Source organism: Oncorhynchus mykiss, chromosome 27 (assembly GCF_013265735.2).
Source record: "Oncorhynchus mykiss isolate Arlee chromosome 27, USDA_OmykA_1.1, whole genome shotgun sequence".
NCBI classification, from domain to species: Eukaryota; Metazoa; Chordata; class Actinopteri; order Salmoniformes; family Salmonidae; genus Oncorhynchus; species Oncorhynchus mykiss.
Genome location: NC_048591.1, coordinates 48,233,739 through 48,259,999, shown reverse-complemented (window position 1 = coordinate 48,259,999; position 26,261 = coordinate 48,233,739). Strand labels below are relative to the sequence as shown.

The window sequence follows — 26,261 nt, the reverse complement described above, 5'->3', positions numbered from 1 at the left end:
CTGACTGATACAGTCACTACTCCAGTCCATGTTTTTATTATGTTACTGACTGATACAGTCACTACTCCAGTCCATGTTTTTATTATGTTACTGACTGATACAGTCACTACTCCAGTCCATGTTTTTATTGTGTTACTGACTGATACAGTCACTACTCCAGTCCATGTTTTTATTATGTTACTGACTGATACAGTCACTACTCCAGTCCATGTTTTTATTATGTTACTGACTGATACAGTCACTACTCCAGTCCATGTTTTTATTGTGTTACTGACTGATACAGTCACTACTCCAGTCCATGTTTTTATTATGTTACTGACTGATACAGTCACTACTCCAGTCCATGTTTTTATTATGTTACTGACTGATACAGTCACTACTCCAGTCCATGTTTTTATTATGTTACTGACTGATACAGTCACTACTCCAGTCCATGTTTTTATTGTGTTACTGACTGATACAGTCACTACTCCAGTCCATGTTTTTATTATGTTACTGACTGATACAGTCACTACTCCAGTCCATGTTTTTATTATGTTACTGACTGATACAGTCACTACTCCAGTCCATGTTTTTATTGTGTTACTGACTGATACAGTCACTACTCCAGTCCATGTTTTTATTATGTTACTGACTGATACAGTCACTACTCCAGTCCATGTTTTTATTATGTTACTGACTGATACAGTCACTACTCCAGTCCATGTTTTTATTATATTACTGACTGATACAGTCACTACTCCAGTCCATGTTTTTATTATGTTACTGACTGATACAGTCACTACTCCAGTCCATGTTTTTATTGTGTTACTTACTGACTGATACAGTCACTACTCCAGTCCATGTTTTTATTATGTTACTGACTGATACAGTCACTACTCCAGTCCATGTTTTTATTATGTTACTGACTGATACAGTCACTACTCCAGTCCATGTTTTTATTATGTTACTGACTGATACAGTCACTACTCCAGTCCATGTTTTTATTATGTTACTGACTGATACAGTCACTACTCCAGTCCATGTTTTTACTGTGTTACTGACTGATACAGTCACTACTCCAGTCCATGTTTTTATTATGTTACTGACTGACTCATTAATGTGCAAAGTTGTCATCAAGGCAAAGGGTGTCTACTTTGAAGAATCACAAATATGACATATTGTTTGATTTGTTTACCACATTGTTGGTTACTACATGATTCCATGTGTGTTATTTCATAGTTTTGATGTCTTCATTATTATTCTACAATGTAGAAAATAGTAAAAAATAAAGAAAAACCCTTGAATGTGTCCAAACTTTTGACTGGTACTGTATATATCTGCATGTACCAAGTTGTTCAAATAACCCTAACCTAACCCTAACCTTAACCAAACCACAAACCTAACCCAACCCAACCCTAACACTAACCTAACCCTAACCCAACCCTAACACAAACCCAACCCCAACCCTAACACTAACCCTAACCTAACACTAACCCTAACCCTAACCCTAACACTAAACCTAACACTAACCCTAACCCTAACACTAACCCTAACACCAACCCTAACACCAACCCTAACACAAACCTAACCCTAACCCAACCCTAACCCAACCCCAACCCTAACCCTAACACTAACCCTAACACTAACCCTAACACTAACCCTAACACTAACCCTAACACTAACCCTAACACTAACCCTAACACTAACCCTAACACTAACCCTAACACTAACCCTAACACTAACACTAACCCTAACACCAACCCTAACACCAACCCTAACCTAACCTAACACTAACCCAACCACAGTACCTTATAGTGCAGGTGGTTCCTTCAGTCTGCAGATTCACCACCTTCAGCATCCCCGCCGCCTCATCGTAGGTGAACGCGATGCGTGTGGTATCGTAGAGCATCTCCAGTAGCTTGGCCAGCTTGCCGTACTTATACATCACCCTGCGCCCTGTTCCCAGGTAGCTAGTCTGCATCAGCTGGCCGTCTTCACTGTAGTCCTGCAGTACCGACGCGTTCCCCTCGGAGGGGCGGTACGTGTTCCTATAGTAACCAACGGAGCGGGTGGTCTCCAGGGTGAAGCGGGCCACGTTGGGCATGGTCACAGAGGAGAGGCGGTCGTTCTTGTCGAACTCAAAGATGTACTGACGCTGACTGTGGAGGAGCAGTACCATGGACTGAGGAGTAGAGAGGAGAGTGGGTTACCAATGGCGACGGCTAAAATGGCGCCCTATTCCCTATATAGTGCACTACATTTGAAGAAGGCCCGAAGGATTGTGCTCTTTAAAGGGCACACTACACAGGAGAGAAGATGTTAGATGTTAGGAATGCTGTGAGGTAAATTGACAAGAGTCATTTTATTATGGTTTCCTTTCAAGCCCTTTTCCTGAGTACCTACAGACAATACTGCACCGACTAGACATCCTGTATCCATACATTACACAAGCTGCTAGAGACATGCACAAGACGCTCCCGTCTGGTATAAAAAAGACATACAAATGTCAAACGTGACAAAAACAACAGCCAGACTCTACCGAAGTGTGTTACGCATTTAAGCCAGGAGCCAAGCTGTGAGATTCAACAACAGTTTTTATGGCTTCAATCGGGTAAGAAAGTATTGGGTTGGCAAATAATTAAATCACTGTGCAGTCTGCTGTCACAGCAGGCTATCATTCCAGCTTTGAATCAGACACTTAAGAGCTGCTAAACTGACTTCAGACCACTAATGGGTTGGCCATTTTGTTAAATTAAATGGTAAAACCTGAGAACAGCAGCCTTCACTGTACTGTACGTTGTTCTTTCTGTCTCCCCAAAGATCCCGACTTTAATTAACAATGTGAAAGTGACATTTCATTCCTTTCTGCTCATCAGAGTCTATTTTAGGGGCAACGGCCCTGTCAAGCTGTCTGCACTAACAATGTATAATGGATGTATACATTGCTAGAGAGAGACAGAGAGACAGAGACAGAAAAACAGAGAGACAGAGAAACAGAGAAACAGGGAGACAGAGACAGAAAAACAGAGAGACAGAGAAACAGAGAAACAGAGAGACAGAGAAACAGAGAGACAGAGAGACAGAGAGACAGAGACAGAAAAACAGAGAGACAGAGAGACAGAGAAACAGAGAAACAGAGAAACAGAGAGACAGAGAAACAGAGACAGAGAGACAGAGAGACAGAGACAGATAAACCGAGAAACAGAGAGACAGAAACAGAGAGACAGAGAGACAGAGAGACAGAGAGACAGAGAGACAGAGAGACAGAGAGACAGAGAGACAGAGAAACAGAGAGACAGGGAGACAGAGAGACAGAGAGACAGAGACAGAGAGACAGAGAGATAGAGAGACAGAGAGACAGAGAGACAGACAGAAAAACAGAGAGACAGAGAGACAGAGAGACAGAAACAGAGAAACAGAGAAACAGAGAGACAGAGAGACAGAGAAACAGAGAGACAGATAAACCGAGAAACAGAGAGACAGAAACAGAGAGAGAGAGAAACAGAGAGACAGAGAAACAGAGAGACAGAGAGAGAGAGACAGAGAGAAAGAGACAGAGAGAAAGAGAGACCGAGTGACAGAGAGAGACAGAGAGAAATAGACAGGGAAACAGAGAAACAGAGAGACAGAGAAACAGAGACCGAGAGACAGAAAAACAGAGAGACAGAGAGAGAGAGAGAAACAGAGAAACAGAGACAGAGATAGAGAAACAGAGACAGAAAGAGAGAGAGAAAGAGACAGAGATACAGAGACAGAGAAACAGAGAGACAGAGAGACAGAAAGAGAGAGAGAGAAAGAGACAGAGACAGAGAAACAGAAAGAGAGAGAGAAAGAGACAGAGACAGAGAAACAGAGAGACAGAGAGACAGAGAGAAAGAGAGAGAGAGACAGAGAGACAGTTCTTAATTACAGCTCTCTACACATGTCTCAAACAGACAGAGGCCAGATAACGCAGCACAAAGCTAAGAGTACAGTAGACAGGAGGATTTAAAAGGAAACTTTGAACCAGAAATCTTAAATCTGCTTTTAAGGGCCTCTTGCTGCTACATGCCACTGAAATATCAATCACATTTTCTATTACAATACCCAGCCTGTATGTCTTTGATGTTTATCTGTAGTAGAGCAGGCGTTCTCCATTAGTTTCAAACCCTCAGTACACTGTGTACCTACTGAACACTGCGAATGTCTAGCTTTAAAAGTACAGTAGGTCTATATATCATGACTTTCATTGTATTTTATGTGGAGAGTTCATATAATTGTGTTTCCTATTCTCTGAGGATCTCTTCTTATTATCCCCTAATTAAATATGTATTGAAATGGTCTGCTTCACTAGGCAGTTCAAAGGATCCAAGAGCCTTCAAGAAAGTATTCACACCCCTTGACTTATTACACATGTAGTTGTTTTACAGTCTGAATTTCCAAATGGATTACATAGAGATTTTCTGTCACTGTCCTACACACAATACTTCATAAAGTGGAATTACGTTTTTTTTAAATGTTTTAATTTTTTACAAATGTATTAAAAATGAAAAGATGAAAATGTCTTGAGTCAATAAGAATTCAACCCCTTTGTTATGGAAATCAGTTGCATGGACTCACTCTGTGTGCCATAATAGTGTTTAACATGCTGTTTTAATGACTACCTCATCTCTGTACCCACCACACATACAATTATCTGTGAGGTCCCTCAGTTGAGCAGTGAATTTTAAACACAGATTCAACCACAAAAGACCAGGGAGGTTTTCCAATGACTCAAAAAAGAAGGGCACCTATTGGTAGATGGGTAAATATAAAGCAGACATAAAATATCCCTTTGAGCATGGTGAAGTTATTAATTACACTATGGATGGTGTATCAATACACACAGTCACTACAAAGATACAGGCGTCCTTCCTAACTCAGTTGCCAGAGAGGAAGGAAACCACTCAGGGATTTCACCATGAGGCCAATGGTGACTTTAAAACAGTTATAGAGTTTAATGGCTGTGATAGGAGGTAACTGAAGAAGGATCGACTACATTGTAGTTACTCCACAATACTAACCTAAATGACAGAGTGAAAGAATGTACAGAATACAAATATTCCAAAACATGCATCCTGTTTGCACTAAAGTAAAACTGGAAAAAATGTAATCTTGAAAGACTCACAGCTGTAATCAATGGTGATTCCAACATGTATTGACTCAGGGGTGTGAATAATTATGTAAATTAAATATTTCTGTATTTTATTTTCAATACATTTGCAAACATTTCTAAAAATGTTTTCACTTTGTCATTATGGGGCATTGTGTGTTAAAAAATATATTGAATCAATTTTGAATTCAGACACAACATAATAATAATATATATATATATATACAAATATATGTATATATGTGTGTATGTATATATATATGTGTGAGTATATATATATATATATATATATATGTGTATATATGTGTATAGAAAATATATATTTTGTATATATATATATATATATATATGTGTATATATATATATATATATATATATATATATATATAAGGAATACTAGAGGTGCTTTTTACCTTCTCCAGGTAAGTGTAGGTCCATGACTTCCCATCGGCAAAGATCTGCGACGTGATTCGACCATTCTGGTCGTACTCCATGCGTACAGACATGGTTCCCCGCTGGATGCCGGCCACGTGTCCGCCCGGGGAGTATGTGACGTTGACCCCATTGAGGCGGCTGCTGGGGGCCCAGAGCGTCGGGCGTCCCGCGTGGTCGTAGTGGATCCTTAACGTGAACTTCCTGTGGTCGTCGTAAACCTTCTCTGTACGTGTGATACGGTCAAAGTCCAGGGAGAGGAGGTTCCTGTTGTGGACCTAGGGAAGAGAAGACAAGGTCAGTTCATTTGGTAAGACTTTACATTTTACATTTTTATCCAAAGTTACTAACAATCAGTGTATTCAAAAAGTTAAGTAGGAGGAACCACCACATATCAGTTATTGAAAGTAGACTGTTCTACTTAAAGCTTGCAGGTATAATGCATTATTGTGTTATTACAGTGCATTGTAATATAATAATATATATAATAATAAAATAATATATATAATATATATAATAATATAATAATATAAGAATAATATAATATAATAATATAATAATAATATAATAATATATATAATAATATAATAATATATATAATAATATATATAATAATATAATAATATAATAATAATATATATAATAATATAATAATATAATAATAATATATATAATAATATAATAATATAATAATAATATATATAATAATATATATAATAATATAATAATATAATAATAATATATATAATATATATAATAATATAATAATATATATAATAATATAATAATATATATAATAATATAATAATATATATAATAATATAATAATATATATAATAATATAATAATATATATAATAATATAATAATATATATAATAATATAATAATATATATAATAATATAATAATATATATAATAATATAATAATATATATAATAATATAATAATATATATAATAATAATATAATAATATAATAATATATATAATAATATAATAATATATATAATAATATAATAATATATATAATAATATAATAATATATATAATAATATAATAATATATATAATAATATATATAATAATATAATAATATATATAATAATATAATAATATATATAATAATAATATAATAATAATATAATAATAATATAATAATATATATAATAATATATATAATAATATAATAATATATATAATAATATAATAATATATATAATAATATAATAATATGTATAATAATATATATAATAATATAATAATATATATAATAATATAATAATATATATAATAATATAATAATATATATAATAATATAATAATATATATAATAATATATATAATAATATATATAATAATATAATAATATATATAATAATATAATAATATATATAATAATATAATAATATATATAATAATATAATAATATAATAATATAATAATATATATAATAATAATATAATAATAATATAATAATAATATAATAATATATATAATAATATATATAATAATATAATAATATATATAATAATATAATAATATATATAATAATATAATAATATATATAATAATATAATAATATATATAATAATATAATAATATATATAATAATATAATAATATATATAATAATAATATATATAATAATATAATAATATATATAATAATATAATAATATATATAATAATATATATAATAATATAATAATATATATAATAATATAATAATATATATAATAATATAATAATATATATAATAATATAATAATATACATAATAATATAATAATATAATAATATAATAATATATATAATAATATAACAATAATACTATAAATATATATAATAATATAATAATATATATAATAATATAATAATAATATAATAATATACATAATAATATAATAATATAATAATATAATAATATATATAATAATATAACAATAATACTATAAATATATATAATAATATAATAATATATATAATAATATAATAATATAATAATATATATAATAATATAACAATAATACTATAAATATATATAATAATATAATAATAATATAATAATATAATAATAATATAATAATATACATAATAATATAATAATATAATAATATAATAATATATATAATAATATAACAATAATACTATAAATATATATAATAATATAATAATATATATAATAATATAATAATATAATAATATATATAATAATATAACAATAATACTATAAATATATATAATAATCTAATAATAATATAAATATATATAATATATATATATATTAATATAATAATAAGATATAATAATATAATAATATATATAATAATATAATAATAAGATATAATAATATAATAATATATATAATAATATAATAATATATACACTGCTCAAAAAAATAAAGGGAACACTTAAACAACACAATGTAACTCCAAGTCAATCACACTTCTGTGAAATCAAACTGTCCACTTAGGAAGCAACACTGATTGACAATAAATGTCACATGCTGTTGTGCAAATGGAATAGACAACAGGTGTAAATTATAGGCAATTAGCAATACACCCCTAATGAATGGGTTGTTCTGCAGGTGGTGACCACAGACCACTTCTCAGTTCCTATGCTTCCTGGCTGATGTTTTGGTCACTTTTGAATGCTGGCGGTGCTTCCACTCTAGTGGTAGCATGAGACGGAGTCTACAACCCACACAAGTGGCTCAGGTAGTGCAGCTCATCCAGGATGGCACATCAATGCGAGCTGTGGCAAGAAGGTTTTTCTGTGTCTGTCAGCGTAGTGTCCAGAGCATGGAGGCGCTACCAGGAGACAGGCCAGTACATCAGGAGACGTGGAGGAGGCTGTAGGAGGGCAACGACCCAGCAGCAGGACCGCTACCTCCGCCTTTGTGCAAGGAGTAGCAGGGGGAGCACTGCCAGAGCCCTGCAAAATGACCTCCAGCAGGCCACAAATGTGCATGTGTCTGCTTAAATGGTCAGAAACAGACTCCACGAGGGTGGTATGAGGGCCCGACGTCCACAGGTGGGGGTTGTGCTTACAGCCCAACACCATGCAGGACGTTTGGCATTTGCCAGAGAACACCAAGATTGGCAAATTCGCCACTGGCGCCCTGTGCTCTTCACAGATGAAAGCAGGTTCACACTGAGCAGGTGACAGACGTGAAAGTCTGGAGACGCAGTGGAGAACGTTCTGCTGCCTGCAACTTCCTCCAGCATGACCGGTTTGGCGGTGGGTCAGTCATGGTGTGGGGTGGCATTTCTTTGGGGGGCCGCACAGCCCTCCATGTCCTCAGACCCCTTGTGAGACCATATGCTGGTGCGGTTGGCCCTGGGTTCCTCCTAATGCAAGACAATGCTAGACCTCATGTGGCTGGAGTGTGTCAGCAGTTCCTGCAAGAGGAAGGCATTGATGCTATGGACTGGCCCGCCCGTTCCCCAGACCTGAATCCAATTGAGCACATCTGGGACATCATGTCTCGCTCCATCCACCAACGCCACGTTGCACCACAGACTGTCCAGGAGTTGGCGGATGCTTTAGTCCAGGTCTGGGAGGAGATCCCTCAGGAGACCATCCGCCACCTCATCAGGAGCATGCCCAGGCGTTGTAGGGAGGTCATACAGGCACGTGGAGGCCACACACACTACTGAGCCTCATTTTAATTCATTCAGATCTAGGATGTGTTATTTAAGTGTTCCCTTTATTTTTTTGAGCAGTGTATATAATAATATATATAATAATGTATATAATAATATATAATAATGTATATAATAATGTATATAATAATATATATAATAATATATATAATAATGTATATAATAATGTATATAATAATGTATATAATAATGTATATAATAATGTATATAATAATATATATAATAATATATATAATAATATATATAATAATATATATAATAATGTATATAATAATGTATATAATAATGTATATAATAATGTATATAATAATGTATAATAATGTATATAATAATGTATATAATAATATATAATAATGTATATAATAATGTATAATAATGTATATAATAATGTATATAATAATGTATATAATAATGTATATAATAATGTATATAATAATGTATATAATAATATATATAATAATGTATATAATAATGTATATAATAATGTATATAATAATGTATATAATAATGTATATAATAATATATAATAATGTATATAATAATATATATAATAATGTATATAATAATGTATATAATAATGTATATAATAATGTATATAATAATGTATATAATAATGTATATAATAATATATATAATAATGTATATAATAATGTATATAATAATGTATATAATAATGTATATAATAATGTATATAATAATATATAATAATATATATAATAATATAATAATATATATATTATAATATGTCATATTGGTTGTGCAGTAAGGAAGTATTCTCGGCAAGTGTGAGCCGAAACATCACCTCCTGTTTCTGTAGTGAACCAGTACACTCCCTGTAAGGACTGTAGTTTACCCAAAGGCGTTACCCCTAATCTATCACCTCAATGCTAAATGCCAAGCAGAGACGCATCAGGTCCCATTTTTACAGTCTTTGGTTTGACTCGGCAGGAGATCATACTCCTAAACTTCCAATCTCAGGGCGGACACTAACCACAAGGCCACGGAGTTGATTTATATGTTATGCAGTACAGACGAAACAATCAATAAGCATACTAAAACACAGACATTGAATCTCATTCATTCAACAACAAGAGACCTGTGTGAAAAAAAAACAATTGCAAAAGGAGGAGTCCTCAGCCAGACAGACAGTTAAGGGTTAACTACGCCAACACAGCTGAAGTGTTGAATAATGTGTTGTGATGAACAGGGGAATAACGTGCTGTGATGAACAGGGGAATAATGTGTTTGAAAGTTAGAGCGATGTGATTGTAAAACCCTTCTTGATGCAATGTGTTCTGAAGTGGAAGACTTTTTTTTTTTTGAGGAAAACTCGAGCTAAAAATGTGATTATTTTTTAAATTACAATAGTCAGCGCAATATCTCAGGAGATCAGGAATCGTTGAAGTGATGCAATTATAGGAATTACCATATTTCTTTGTTTGTCAAAAAAATTCAGACGTGAAGCCTTAGTGGGAGATCTGAATATTCAGGGAAGGAAAAACAAGACAGGCACTAATCATGAAAAACTCTCCTCTGTGCTTAGAAACCAGCCATAGAGGATTCCCATGTTACCGATTCTAGTCAATTCTTTAAATGATTCCCATGCTACTGAGTCTAGTCAATTCTTTAAATGATTCCCATGTTACCGAGTCTAGTCAATTCTTTAAATGATTCCCATGTTACTGAGTCTAGTCACCTCTTCAAATGATTCTCATGTTATTGAGTCTAGTCACTTCTTTAAATGACTCCCATGTTACTGAGTCTAGTCACCTCTTTAAATGAGTCCCATGTTACCGAGTCTAGTCAATTCTTTAAATGATTCCCATGTTACTGAGTCTAGTCACCTCTTCAAATGATTCTCATGTTATTGAGTCTAGTCACTTCTTTAAATGACTCCCATGTTACTGAGTCTAGTCACTTCTTTAAATGATTCCCATGTTACTGAGTCTAGTCACCTCTTTAAATGAGTCCCATGTTACCGAGTCTAGTCAATTCTTTAAATGATTCCCATGTTACTGAGTCTAGTCACCTCTTCAAATGATTCTCATGTTATTGAGTCTAGTCACTTCTTTAAATGACTCCCATGTTACTGAGTCTAGTCACCTCTTTAAATGAGTCCCATGTTACCGAGTCTAGTCAATTCTTTAAATGATTCCCATGTTACTGAGTCTAGTCACCTCTTCAAATGATTCTCATGTTATTGAGTCTAGTCACTTCTTTAAATGACTCCCATGTTACTGAGTCTAGTCACTTCTTTAAATGACTCCCATGTTACTGAGTCTAGTCACTTCTTTAAATGATTCCCATGTTACTGAGTCTAGTCACTTCTTTAAATGACTCCCATGTTACTGAGTCTAGTCACTTCTTTAAATTATTCCCATGTTACTGAGTCTAGTCACCTCTTTAAATGGTTCCCATGTTACTGAGTCTAGTCACTTCTTTAAATGACTCCCATGTTACTGAGTCTAGTCACCTCTTTAAATGGTTCCCATGTTACTGAGTCTAGTCACTTCTTTAAATGACTCCCATGTTACTGAGTCTAGTCACTTCTTTAAATGATTCCCATGTTACTGAGTCTAGTCACCTCTTTAAATGATTCCCATGTTACTGAGTCTAGTCAATTCTTTAAATGATTCCCATGTTACTGAGTCTAGTCAATTCTTTAAATGATTCCCATGTTACCGAGTCTAGTCAATTCTTTAAATGATTCCCATGTTACTGAGTCTAGTCACTTCTTTAAATGATTCCCATGTTACTGAGTCTAGTCACTTCTTTAAATGACTCCCATGTTACTGAGTCTAGTCACTTCTTTAAATGATTCCCATGTTACTGAGTCTAGTCACTTCTTTAAATGATTCCCATGTTACTGAGTCTAGTCACTTCTTTAAATGACTCCCATGTTACTGAGTCTAGTCACTTCTTTAAATGATTCCCATGTTACTGAGTCTAGTCACCTCTTTAAATGAGTCCCATGTTACCGAGTCTAGTCAATTCTTTAAATGATTCCCATGCTACTGAGTCTAGTCACTTCTTTAAATGATTCCCATGTTACCGAGTCTAGTCAATTCTTTAAATGATTCCCATGTTACTGAGTCTAGTCACTTCTTTAAATGATTCCCATGTTACTGAGTCTAGTCACTTCTTTAAATGATTCCCATGTTACTGAGTCTAGTCACCTCTTTAAATGAGTCCCATGTTACTGAGTCTAGTCAATTCTTTAAATGACTCCCATGCTACTGAGTCTAGTCACCTCTTTAAATGACTCCCATGCTACTGAGTCTAGTCACTTCTTTAAATGACTCCCATGTTACTGAGTCTAGTCACTTCTTTAAATGATTCCCATGTTACTGAGTCTAGTCACCTCTTTAAATGACTCCCATGTTACTGAGTCTAGTCACCTCTTCAAATGATTATCATGTTATTGAGTCTAGTCACTTCTTTAAATGACTCCCATGTTACTGAGTCTAGTCACTTCTTTAAATGACTCCCATGTTACTGAGTCTAGTCACCTCTTTAAATGATTCCCATGTTACTGAGTCTAGTCACCCCTTCAAATGATTCCCATGTTACTGAGTCTAGTCACTTCTTTAAATGACACCCATGTTACTGAGTCTAGTCACTTCTTTAAATGATTCCCATGTTACTGAGTCTAGTCACCCCTTCAAATGACTCCCATGTTACTGAGTCTAGTCACTTCTTTAAATGATTCCCATGTTACTGAGTCTAGTCACCTCTTTAAATGGTTCCCATGTTACTGAGTCTAGTCACTTCTTTAAATGATTCCCATGTTACTGAGTCTAGTCACCTCTTTAAATGAGTCCCATGTTACTGAGTCTAGTCACCTCTTCAAATGACTCCCATGTTACTGAGTCTAGTCACTTCTTTAAATGATTCCCATGTTACTGAGTCTAGTCACCTCTTTAAATGAGTCCCATGTTACTGAGTCTAGTCACCTCTTCAAATGACTCCCATGTTACTGAGTCTAGTCACTTCTTTAAATGACTGCCATGTTACTGAGTCTAGTCACTTCTTTAAATGACTCCCATGTTACTGAGTCTAGTCACTTCTTTAAATGATTCACTTTCTGCTCCTTTCTAATACATGTGACCCTGGGCGTCTGAACAGAGCAGAGAGAGGCAGGAGTCTGAACAGAGCAGAGAGACAGGAGTCTGAACAGAGCAGAGAGGCAGGAGTCTGAAGAGAGCAGAGAGAGGTAGGAGTCTGAACAGAGCAGAGAGAGACAGGAGTCTGAACAGAGCAGAGAGAGACAGGAGTCTGAACAGAGCAGAGAGAGACAGGAGTCTGAACAGAGCAGAGAGAGACAGGAGTCTGAACAGAGCAGAGAGAGACAGGAGTCTGAACAGAGCAGAGAGAGACAGGAGTCTGAACAGAGCAGAGAGAGACAGGAGTCTGAACAGATCAGAGAGGCAGGAGTCTGAACAGAGCAGAGAGAGACAGGAGTCTGAACAGAGCAGAGAGAGACAGGAGTCTGAACAGAGCAGAGAGGCAGGAGTCTGAACAGAGCAGAGAGACAGGAGTCTGAACAGAGCAGAGAGGCAGACATCTGAACAGAGCAGAGAGGCAGACATCTGAACAAAGCAGAGAGGCAGACATCTGAACAGAGCAGAGAGAGGCAGACATCTGAACAGAGCAGAGAGAGGCAGACATCTGAACAGAGCAGAGAGAGGCAGACATCTGAACAGAGCAGAGAGAGGCAGACATCTGAACAGAGCGGAGAGGCAGACATCTGAACAGAGCGGAGAGGCAGACATCTGAACAGAGCGGAGAGGCAGACATCTGAACAGAGCGGAGAGGCAGACATCCTAACAGAGCAGAGAGGCAGACATCTGAACAGAGCAGAGAGAGGCAGACATCTGAACAGAGCAGAGAGGCAGACATCTGAACAGAGCAGAGAGAGGCAGACATCTGAACAGAGCAGAGAGAGGCAGACATCTGAACAGAGCAGAGAGAGGCAGACATCTGAACAGAGCAGAGAGAGGCAGACATCTGAACAGAGCAGAGAGAGGCAGACATCTGAACAGAGCAGAGAGGCAGACATCTGAACAGAGCAGAGAGAGGCAGACATCTGAACAGAGCAGAGAGAGGCAGACATCTGAACAGAGCAGAGGCAGACATCTGAACAGAGCAGAGAGAGGCAGACATCTGAACAGAGCAGAGAGAGGCAGACATCTGAACAGAGCAGAGAGGCAGACATCTGAACAGAGCAGAGAGAGGCAGACATCTGAACAGAGCAGAGAGAGGCAGACATCTGAACAGAGCAGAGAGGCAGACATCTGAACAGAGCAGAGAGAGGCAGACATCTGAACAGAGCAGAGAGAGGCAGACATCTGAACAGAGCAGAGAGGCAGACATCTGAACAGAGCAGAGAGAGGCAGACATCTGAACAGAGCAGAGAGAGGCAGACATCTGAACAGAGCAGAGAGAGGCAGACATCTGAACAGAGCAGAGAGAGGCAGACATCTGAACAGAGCAGAGAGAGGCAGACATCTGAACAGAGCAGAGAGAGGCAGACATCTGAACAGAGCAGAGAGAGGCAGACATCTGAACAGAGCAGAGAGGCAGGAGTCTGAACAGCACTCCTACCACAGCCATCTGGCAGACTAAACTGCTCTCTCTCTTTCTCTCTTTTCTTCATTATGTATTTCTGATTCATCTGCATGGTTTCTCTACAGGTACATTGGCACAGTGTTGGTACAGAGCTTGGCACAGTGTTGGTACAGAGCTTGGCACAGTGTTGGCTGGGTATAAATGGGTGCTAAAATGTCTCCCAAGCTGCTGTTGGCCTGCTTCCAGTGGTGTGGTAGCAGTGTGTGTGTGTGTGTGTGTGTGTGTGTGTGTGTGTGTGCATGCGAGTGTGTATTCTCTGGCGTGCGTGCGGCCTTGCGCCTGCGTGTCTTCCTTGATGACGTAAGGACCAGAGAAACCTGTGTGTGGTCTATGACGGGACCATTACACCCGGGCCAATTAATGTCATCAACACCTAATTGGGAGGATTATTTTACACTAAGATTATACCATGTGACAATTACACCATGTTCATGAATAACATAATTCCATGCAGGGTTGGAGTAGAAAGGGGAATCTGAGCTGGAGAATGAGGGGTGGCCAGCCCCACAGATCCCCTCTAGGGGCCCCCTAGTGAAGGGAGAGGGAGGCCAGCCCCACAGATCCCCTCTAGGGGCCCCCTATTTAAGAGAGAGGGAGGCCAGTCCCACAGAGCCCCTCTAGGGGCCCCCTAGTGAAGAGAGAGGGAGGCCAGCCCCACAGATCCCCTCTAGGGGCCCCCTAGTGAAGAGAGAGGGAGGCCAGTCCCACAGATCCCCTCTAGGGGCCCCCTAGTGAAGAGAGAGGGAGGCCAGTCCCACAGATCCCCTCTAGGGGCCCCCTAGTGAAGAGAGAGGGAAGCCAGCCCCACAGATCCCCTCTAGAGGCCCCCTAGTGAAGAGAGAGGGAGGCCAGCCCCAGATATCCCCTCTAGGGGCCCCCTAGTGAAGAGAGAGGGAGGCCAGCCCCACAGATCCCCTCTAGGGGCCCCTTAGTGAAGAGACAGGGAGGCCAGTCTCACAGATCCCCTCTAGGGGCCCCCTAGTGAAGAGGGAGGGAGGCCAGCCTCACAGATCCCCTCTAGGGGCCCCCTAGTGAAGAGAGTGGGTGGGAGGGAGGGAGGGAGGGAGGGAGGGAGACATCGGTCATACTCTCTCTCTTATTCTTTCATACGGATGAAGCTGTTCCTTACCAGAGGCCCAACGGGCTGGAAACATCTCTCTAAGCAAGAGACAGACAGACAGACAGACAGACAGACAGACAGACAGACAGACAGACAGACAGACAGACGCTGGGTCTTAGGAGAATAGAAAAAAACTGAAGGGAAATAATTTCAATTTCACAGAGGTTTAAACAGGCAGATATAAAATAATGAAGAGAGGGAGGGGGGAGGCAGGGAGGAGGAAGGAGGAGGGGGGAGGAGGAAGGAGAGGGGAGGGAGGGAGGAGGGGGAGGAAGGGAGGATGAGGAGGAAGGAGGGGGAGGGAGGGAGGAGGGGGGGAAGAGGAAGAGGAAGGGGGGAGGGAGGGAGGGAGGAGGAGGGATGAAGGAGGAGGGAGGGAGGGAGGGAGGAGGAGGGATGAAGGAGGGGGGAGGGAGGGAGGAGGAGGGATGAAGGAGGGAGGGAGGGAGGGAGGGAGGGAGGGAGGGAGGGAGGGAGGGAGGGAGGGAGGGAGGGAGGGAGGGAGGGAGGGAGGGAGGAGTGAGTGGGTTGAGTCACTGATGTGATCTTCCTGTCTGGGTTGGCGCCCCCCCTTGGGTTGTGCCGTGGCGGAGATCTTTGTGGGCTATACTCGGCCTTGTCTCAGGAAGGTAAGTTGGTGGTTGAAGATATCCCTCTAGTGGTGTGGGGGCTGTGCTTTGGCAAAGTGGGTGGGGTTATATCCTTCCTGTTTGGCCCTGTCCGGGGGTGTCCCCAGAAGGGTCCACAGTGTCTCCTGACCCCTCCAGTCTCAGCCTCCAGTAATTATGCTGCAGTAGTTTATGTGTCGGGGGGCTAGGGTCAGTTTGTTATATCTGGAGTACTTCTCCTGTCCTACTGTCCTGTGTGAATTTAAGTGTGCTCTCTCTAATTCTCTCTTTCTCTCTTTCTTTCTCTCTCTCGGAGGACCTGAGCCCTAGGACCATGCCTCAGGACTACCTGACATGATGACTCCTTGCTGTCCCCAGTCCACCTGGCCGTGCTGCTGCTCCAGTTTCAACTGTTCTGCCTTATTATTATTGGACCATGCTGGTCATTTATGAACATTTGAAAATATTGCCCATGTACTGTTATAATCTCCACCTGGCACAGCCAGAAGAGGACTGGCCACCCCACATAGCCTGGTTCCTCTCTAGGTTTCTCCGTAGGTTTTAGCCTTTCTAGGGAGTTTTTCCTAGCCACCGTGCTTCTACACCTGCATTGCTTGCTGTTTGGGGTTTTAGGCTGGGTTTCTGTACAGCACTTTGAGATATCAGCTGATGTACGAAGGGCTATATAAATACATTTGATTTGATTTGATTTGAGTGGGAGGGATGGGAGCAGACACATCTTCCATCAATATGTCAGTCAGTCTGTCGGTTTGTCTGTCTGTCTGTCCTCTCAGTGCTTCAAAGCTAGAAGAGTTAAAGTAGATGCTTTACAAATCAAACATGAATGCAGATTTATTCTGTAAAACAACGATCTGGCACTCTGACAAAACTGTAAAATAATCCCTAATATGTCTCGTACGATTCATCATAAATTTGTTGAAAAGACGACTCGGGTTTGTTTTCTTCCAATAAACATCAATTATTCACTATTCCTCGTACGGTAATGAAAGCTAATGAATTTCCCAGATTCTGTGTCGCATCAGAAATGTGCTCTCTATGCCTGTGAGATAAGAACAGTAATCTTATTGACTGTCCCCATCTCTGAACAAACAGGCATCGGTTTGGTTCCCTGTAAAAAAACAACAACAAAAAAAACCATACACAGAGCGCGTGTTTACCGCAGCATGGTGCTAATACTACAATGCTAACAGACGGATATCGTAGAATGGTGAGCTGGTTTAGGACATGGTGCTAATACTACAATGCTAACAGACGGATACCGTAGCACGGTGGGATGGTGTAGGACATGGTGCTAATACTACAATGCTAACAGACAGATACCGTAGCACGGTGGGATGGTGTAGGACATGGTGCTAATACTACAATGCTAACAGACGGATACCGTAGCACGGTGAGCTGGTTTAGGACATGGTGCTAATACTACAATGCTAACAGACGGATACCGTAGAATGGTGAGCTGGTGTAATACATGGTGCTAATACTACAATGCTAACAGACGGATAACGTAGCACGGTGAGCTGGTATAGGACATGGTGCTAATACTACAATGCTAACAGACGGATACCGTAGAATGGTGAGCTGGTGTAATACATGGTGCTAATACTACAATGCTAACAGACGGATACCGTAGCACGGTGAGCTGGTATAGGACATGGTGCTAATACTACAATGCTAACAGACGGATACGGTAGCATGGTGAGCTGGTATAGGACATGGTGCTAATACTACAATGCTAACAGACGGATACCGTAGCACGGTGAGCTGGTATAGGACATGGTGCTAATACTACAATGCTAACAGATGGATACCGTAGCATGGTGAGCTGGTATAGGACATGGTGCTAATACTACAATGCTAACAGACGGATACCGTAGCATGGTGAGCATGGTAAATCAAATCAAATTTTATTTGTCATATGCGCCGAATACAACAGGCTTACAAATGCTTACTTAAAAGCTCTTAACCAACAATGCAGTCAGTGTGGAGGCTATATACAGGGGGTTACGGTACAGAGTCAGTGTGGAGGCTATATACAGGGGGTTACGGTACAGAGTCAATGTGGAGGCTATATACAGAGGGTACTGGTACAGAGTCAATGTGGAGGCTATATACAAGGGGTTACGGTACAGAGTCAATGTGGAGGCTATATACAGGGTGTTACGGTACAGAGTCAATGTGGAGGTTATATACAGGGTATTACGTTACAGAGTCAGTGTGGAGGCTATATACAGGGTGTTTTGGTACAGAGTCAATGTGGAGGCTATATACAGGGGATACCGGTACAGAGTCAATGTGGAGACTATATACAGGGGGTACCGGTACAGAGTCAATGTGGAGACTATATACAGGGGGTACCGGTACAGAGTCAATGTGGATAGACAAAAAGTCCTGTAGTTTAGCATCTGCTTCATCTTTTTTATTGACAGAGTCACTGCTTATTCCTGCTTTTTAAAATTTATTTAACTAGACAAGTCAGTTAAGAACAAATTCGTATTTTCAATTGACAGCCTAGGAACAGTGGGTTAACTGCCTGTTCAGGGGCAGAACGACAGATTTGTACCTTGTCATCTCGGAGATTTGAATGTGCAACCTTTTGGTTACTAGTCCAACACTAACCACTAGGCTACCCTGCCACCTCTACACTCTAACCACTAGGCTACCCTGCCACCTCTACACTCTAACCACTAGGCTACCCTGCCACCTCTACACTCTAACCACTAGGCTACCTGCCTCCTCTACACTCTAACCACTAGGTTACCTACCTCATCTACACTCTAACCACTAGGCTACCCTGCCACCTCTTCACTCTAACCACTAGGCTACGCTGCCTCCTCGACACTCTAACCACTAGGTTACCTACCTCCTCTACACTCTAACCACTAGGCTACCCTGCCACCTCTACACTCTAACCACTAGGTTACCTACCTCTTCTACACTCTAACCACTAGGTTACATACCTCCTCTATACTCTAACCACTAGGTTACCCTGCCTCCTCTACACTCTAACCACTAGGCTACCAGCCGCCTCTACACTCTAACCACTAGGCCACCCTGCCACCTCTACACTCTAACCACTAGGCTACCCTGCCACCTCTACACTCTAACCACTAGGCCACCCTGCCACCTCTACACTCTAACCACTAGGTTACCTACCTCCTCTACACTCTAACCACTAGGCTACCCTACCTCCTCTACACTCTAACCACTAGGTTACCTACCTCCTCTACACTCTAACCACTAGGCTACCTGCATCCCCTTTAATTTGAGCTTGTAAGCAGGAATCAGGAGGATGGAATGATGGTCAGATTTGCCAACTGGAGGGCGAGGAAGAGCTTTGTATGCATCTCTGTGTTTGGAGTAAAGGTTGTCTAGAATTATTTTCCCTCTGGTTGCACATTTAAAATGCTGGTAGAAATGATGTAAAACTGATTAAAGTTTCCCTGCGTTAAAGTCCCCGGCAACCAGTAGCGCCGCCTCTGGATGAACGTTTTCCTGTTTGCTTATGGCCTCATACAGCTCATTGAGTGCAGTCTTAGTGCCAGCATCGGTCTGCTGTGCTATATGGACAGCTTCAAGAAATATTGATGTAAACTCTCTTGGTGGAAAGTGTGGTCTACAGCTTATCACGAGATACTCAAAACCTCGAGACTTCCTTAGATGTCGTGCACCAGCTGTTGTTTACATATATGCATAGGGCCCCGCCCCGTGAGTGTTTAGCCCGCCAGCTGGTATGTTGTTCATGTCGTCGTTCACCCACGACTCGGTGAAACATAAGATATTACAATTTTTAATAGTACACCGTTACAATGCTACAATGCTACAATGCTAACACATTGATATCTCACAGTACAGACAGGCAGGTAGATCGCTGGTATCCAGCCCAGAACGAACCTAGCATTGGGAGGCAGTGCAGGACACAGCATTAATAACACAATGTCAATACAACGATATAGAAAGGAGGGGGTATGTCTCTGCTAACCAGCTCTGTGTCTGTGGTGCTGTGTCTGTGGTGCTGTGTCTGTGGTGCTGTGGTGCTGTGTCTGTGGTGCTGTGGTGCTGTGTCTGTGGTGCTGTGGTGCTGTGTCTGTGGTGCTGTGTCTGTGGTGCTGTGGTCCTGTGTCTGTGGTGCTGTGGTGCTGTGTCTGTGGTGCTGTGGTGCTGTGTCTGTGGTGCTGTGGTGCTGTGTCTGTGGTGCTGTGCCTTAGATTTACAAACTACTCCGACTGACAGGTGGCTCCTGTTTCCATGGAGAACAGCACAGTCTGTTCTCTCTATGTTCCCTAGACTGATAGCAAAAAGCAGGGTGTGTGTGTGTGTGTGTGTGTGTGTGTGTGTGTGTGTGTGTGTGTGTGTGTGTGTGTGTGTGTGTGTGTGTGTGTGTGTGGTCGACTAGCACGTGGCACTGCTGTCTGTCACTAGCTAGCTGGGCCAAACTACGGTCCACAATCGACCCCTTTAGCTTCAGGAAATGGAATAGAGGACATGTACACACATCAGGTAGTCATTCACCTGGATCTATAAACACAGCAGGTAGTCATTCACCTGGATCTATAAACACAGCAGGTAGTCATTCACCTGGATCTATACACACAGCAGGTAGTCATTCAACTGGATCTATACACACATCAGGTAGTCATTCACCTGGATCTATACACACAGCAGGTAGTCATTCACCTGGATCTATACACACATCAGGTAGTCATTCACCTGGATCTATAAACACAGCAGGTAGTCATTCACCTGGATCTATACACATATCAGGTAGTCATTCACCTGGATCTATAAACACAGCAGGTAGTCATTCACCTGGATCTATACACACAGCAGGTAGTCATTCACCTGGATCTATACACACATCAGGTAGTCATTCACCTGGATCTATACACACAGCAGGTAGTCATTCACCTGGATCTATAAACACAGCAAGTAGTGATTCACCTGGCCTGTTCTGCTCAGACCTGTGTTCTGGCCTGTTCAGCTCAGACCTGTGTTCTGGCCTGTTCAGCTCAGACCTGTGTTCTGGCCTGTTCAGCCCAGACCTGTGTTCTGGCCTGTTCAGCTCAGACCTGTGTTCTGGCCTGTTCAGCTCAGACCTGTGTTCTGTCCTGTTCAGCTCAGACCTGTGTTCTGTCCTGTTGAGCTCAGACCTGTGTTCTGGCCTGTTCAGCTCAGACCTGTGTTCTGGCCTGTTCAGCCCAGACCTGTGGTCAGCTCAGCCCTGTGTTCTGGCCTGTTCAGCCTAGACCTGTGTTCAGCTCAGACCTGTGTTCTGGCCTGTTCAGCTCAGACCTGTGTTCTGGCCTGTTCAGCTCAGACCTGTGTTCTGGCCTGTTCAGCCCAGACCAGTGTTCAGCTCAGACCTGTGTTCTGTCCTGTTCAGCTCAGACCTGTGTTCTGTCCTGTTCAGCTCAGACCTGTGTTCTGTCCTGTTCAGCTCAGACCTGTGTTCTGTCCTGTTCAGCTCAGCCCTGTGTTCTGTCCTGTTCAGCTCAGACCTGTGTTCTGGCCTGTTCAGGTCAGCCCTGTGTTCTGTCCTGTTCAGCTCAGACCTGTGTTCTGGCCTGTTCAGCTCAGCACTGTGTTCAGCTCAGCACTGTGTTCTGTCCTGTTCAGCTCAGACCTGTGTTCTGGCCTGTTCAGCTCAGCACTGTGTTCTGGCCTGTTCAGCTCAGCACTGTGTTCAGCTCAGACCTGTGTTCTGGCCTGTTCAGCTCCGACCTGTGTTCTGGCCTGTTCAGCTCAGACCTGTGTTCTGGCCTGTTCAGCTCAGACCTGTGTTCTGGCCTGTTCAGCCCAGACCTGTGTTCAGCTCAGACCTGTGTTCTGGCCTGTTCAGCTCAGCCCTGTGTTCTGTCCTGTTCAGCTCAGACCTGTGTTCTGGCCTGTTCAGCTCAGCACTGTGTTCAGCTCAGCACTGTGTTCTGGCCTGTTCAGCTCAGCACTGTGTTCTGTCCTGTTCAGCTCAGACCTGTGTTCTGGCCTGTTCAGCCCAGACCTGTGTTCAGCTCAGACCTGTGTTCTGGCCTGTTCAGCTCAGCTCTGTGTTCTGTCCTGTTCAGCTCAGCCCTGTGTTCTGTCCTGTTCAGCTCAGACCTGTGTTCTGGCCTGTTCAGCTCAGCACTGTGTTCAGCTCAGCACTGTGTTCTGGCCTGTTCAGCTCAGCCCTGTGTTCTGTCCTGTTCAGCTCAGACCTGTGTTCTGGCCTGTTCAGCCCAGACCTGTGTTCAGCTCAGCCCTGTGTTCTGGCCTGTTCAGCCTAGAACTGTGTTCAGCTCAAATCTGTGTTCTGGCCTGTTCAGCTCAGACCTGTGTTCTGGCCTGTTCAGCTCAGCCCTGTGTTCTGTCCTGTTCAGATCAGACCTGTGTTCTGGCCAGTTCAGCTCAGCACTGTCTTCATCTCAGCACTGTGTTCTGGCCTGTTCAGCTCAGCCCTGTGTTCTGTCCTGTTCAGCTCAGACCTGTGTTCTGGCCTGTTCAGCTCAGCACTGTGTTCAGCTCAGCACTGTGTTCTGTCCTGTTCAGCTCAGACCTGTGTTCTGGCGTGTTCAGCTCAGCACTGTGTTCAGCTCAGCACTGTGTTCTGTCCTGTTCAGCTCAGACCTGTGTTCTGGCCTGTTCAGCTCAGACCTGTGTTCTGGCCTGTTCAGCTCAGACCTGTGTTCTGGCCTGTTCAGCTCAGACCTGTGTTCTGGCCTGTTCAGCCCAGACCTGCGTTCTGGCCTGTTCAGCCCAGACCTGTGTTCTGGCCTGTTCAGCTCAGCTCTGTGTTCTGTCCTGTTCAGCTCAGCCCTGTGTTCTGTCCTGTTCAGCTCAGACCTGTGTTCTGGCCTGTTCAGCTCAGCACTGTGTTCAGCTCAGCACTGTGTTCTGGCCTGTTCAGCTCAGCCCTGTGTTCTGTCCTGTTCAGCTCAGACCTGTGTTCTGGCCTGTTCAGCCCAGACCTGTGTTCAGCTCAGCCCTGTGTTCTGGCCTGTACAGCCTAGACCTGTGTTCAGCTCAGACCTGTGTTCTGGCCTGTTCAGCTCAGACCTGTGTTCTGGCCTGTTCAGCTCAGACCTGTGTTCTGGCCTGTTCAGCCCAGACCTGTGTTCAGCTCAGACCTGTGTTCTGTCCTGTTCAGCTCAGACCTGTGTTCTGTCCTGTTCAGCTCAGACCTGTGTTCTGTCCTGTTCAGCTCAGACCTGTGTTCTGGCCTGTTCAGCTCAGCCCTGTGTTCTGTCCTGTTCAGCTCAGACCTGTGTTCTGGCCTGTTCAGCTCAGCCCTGTGTTCTGTCCTGTTCAGCTCAGACCTGTGTTATGGCCTGTTCAGCTCAGCACTGTGTTCTGTCCTGTTCAGCTCAGACCTGTGTTCTGGCCTGTTCAGCTCAGCACTGTGTTCATCTCAGCACTGTGTTCTGGCCTGTTCAGCTCAGCACTGTGTTCAGCTCAGACCTGTGTTCTGGCCTGTTCAGCTCAGACCTGTGTTCTGGCCTGTTCAGCCCAGACCTGTGTTCAGCTCAGACCTGTGTTCTGGCCTGTTCAGCTCAGCTCTGTGTTCTGTCCTGTTCAGCTCAGCTCTGTGTTCTGTCCTGTTCAGCTCAGACCTGTGTTCTGGCCTGTTCAGCTCAGCACTGTGTTCAGCTCAGCACTGTGTTCTGGCCTGTTCAGCTCAGCCCTGTGTTCTGTCCTGTTCAGCTCAGACCTGTGTTCTGGCCTGTTCAGCCCAGACCTGTGTTCAGCTCAGCCCTGTGTTCTGGCCTGTTCAGCCTAGACCTGTGTTCTGGCCTGTTCAGCTCAGACCTGTGTTCTGGCCTGTTCAGCTCAGACCTGTGTTCTGGCCTGTTCAGCTCAGACCTGTGTTCTGGCCTGTTCAGCCAAGACCTGTGTTCAGCTCAGACCTGTGTTCTGTCCTGTTCAGCTCAGACCTGTGTTCTGGCCTGTTCAGCTCAGACCTGTGTTCTGGCCTGTTCAGCTCAGCACTGTGTTCAGCTCAGCACTGTGTTCTGGCCTGTTCAGCTCAGCCCTGTGTTCTGTCCTGTTCAGCTCAGACCTGTGTTCTGGCCTGTTCAGCCCAGACCTGTGTTCAGCTCAGCCCTGTGTTCTGGCCTGTTCAGCCTAGAACTGTGTTCAGCTCAGATCTGTGTTCTGGCCTGTTCAGCTCAGACCTGTGTTCTGGCCTGTTCAGCTCAGCCCTGTGTTCTGTCCTGTTCAGATCAGACCTGTGTTCTGGCCTGTTCAGCTCAGCACTGTCTTCATCTCAGCACTGTGTTCTGGCCTGTTCAGCTCAGCCCTGTGTTCTGTCCTGTTCAGCTCAGACCTGTGTTCTGGCCTGTTCAGCTCAGCACTGTGTTCAGCTCAGCACTGTGTTCTGTCCTGTTCAGCTCAGACCTGTGTTCTGGCGTGTTCAGCTCAGCACTGTGTTCAGCTCAGCACTGTGTTCTGTCCTGTTCAGCTCAGACCTGTGTTCTGGCCTGTTCAGCTCAGACCTGTGTTCTGGCCTGTTCAGCTCAGACCTGTGTTCTGGCCTGTTCAGCTCAGACCTGTGTTCTGGCCTGTTCAGCCCAGACCTGCGTTCTGGCCTGTTCAGCCCAGACCTGTGTTCTGGCCTGTTCAGCTCAGCTCTGTGTTCTGTCCTGTTCAGCTCAGCCCTGTGTTCTGTCCTGTTCAGCTCAGACCTGTGTTCTGGCCTGTTCAGCTCAGCACTGTGTTCAGCTCAGCACTGTGTTCTGGCCTGTTCAGCTCAGCCCTGTGTTCTGTCCTGTTCAGCTCAGACCTGTGTTCTGGCCTGTTCAGCCCAGACCTGTGTTCAGCTCAGCCCTGTGTTCTGGCCTGTACAGCCTAGACCTGTGTTCAGCTCAGACCTGTGTTCTGGCCTGTTCAGCTCAGACCTGTGTTCTGGCCTGTTCAGCTCAGACCTGTGTTCTGGCCTGTTCAGCCCAGACCTGTGTTCAGCTCAGACCTGTGTTCTGTCCTGTTCAGCTCAGACCTGTGTTCTGTCCTGTTCAGCTCAGACCTGTGTTCTGTCCTGTTCAGCTCAGACCTGTGTTCTGGCCTGTTCAGCTCAGCCCTGTGTTCTGTCCTGTTCAGCTCAGACCTGTGTTCTGGCCTGTTCAGCTCAGCCCTGTGTTCTGTCCTGTTCAGCTCAGACCTGTGTTATGGCCTGTTCAGCTCAGCACTGTGTTCTGTCCTGTTCAGCTCAGACCTGTGTTCTGGCCTGTTCAGCTCAGCACTGTGTTCATCTCAGCACTGTGTTCTGGCCTGTTCAGCTCAGCACTGTGTTCAGCTCAGACCTGTGTTCTGGCCTGTTCAGCTCAGACCTGTGTTCTGGCCTGTTCAGCCCAGACCTGTGTTCAGCTCAGACTTGTGTTCTGGCCTGTTCAGCTCAGCTCTGTGTTCTGTCCTGTTCAGCTCAGCTCTGTGTTCTGTCCTGTTCAGCTCAGACCTGTGTTCTGGCCTGTTCAGCTCAGCACTGTGTTCAGCTCAGCACTGTGTTCTGGCCTGTTCAGCTCAGCCCTGTGTTCTGTCCTGTTCAGCTCAGACCTGTGTTCTGGCCTGTTCAGCCCAGACCTGTGTTCAGCTCAGCCCTGTGTTCTGGCCTGTTCAGCCTAGACCTGTGTTCTGGCCTGTTCAGCTCAGACCTGTGTTCTGGCCTGTTCAGCTCAGACCTGTGTTCTGGCCTGTTCAGCTCAGACCTGTGTTC

The 26,261-nt window shown here is 42.4% G+C and overlaps 1 protein-coding gene across 2 annotated transcripts in view; it reads right to left on the bottom strand.

The window, feature by feature from the left end:
* tenm4 (teneurin transmembrane protein 4) overlaps nucleotides 1-26,261 on the bottom strand; it is a 678,489-nt gene that overhangs the window by 59,086 nt on the left and 593,142 nt on the right. For both annotated transcript variants that reach the window (XM_036964775.1, XM_036964776.1), the window contains 2 exons: nucleotides 5,527-5,823; nucleotides 1,791-2,164 (listed from right to left, as the gene is read on the bottom strand). In XM_036964775.1, coding sequence (XP_036820670.1) covers nucleotides 1,791-2,164; nucleotides 5,527-5,823 — 671 coding nt within the window. The remainder of the gene's footprint in view (nucleotides 1-1,790; nucleotides 2,165-5,526; nucleotides 5,824-26,261) is intronic.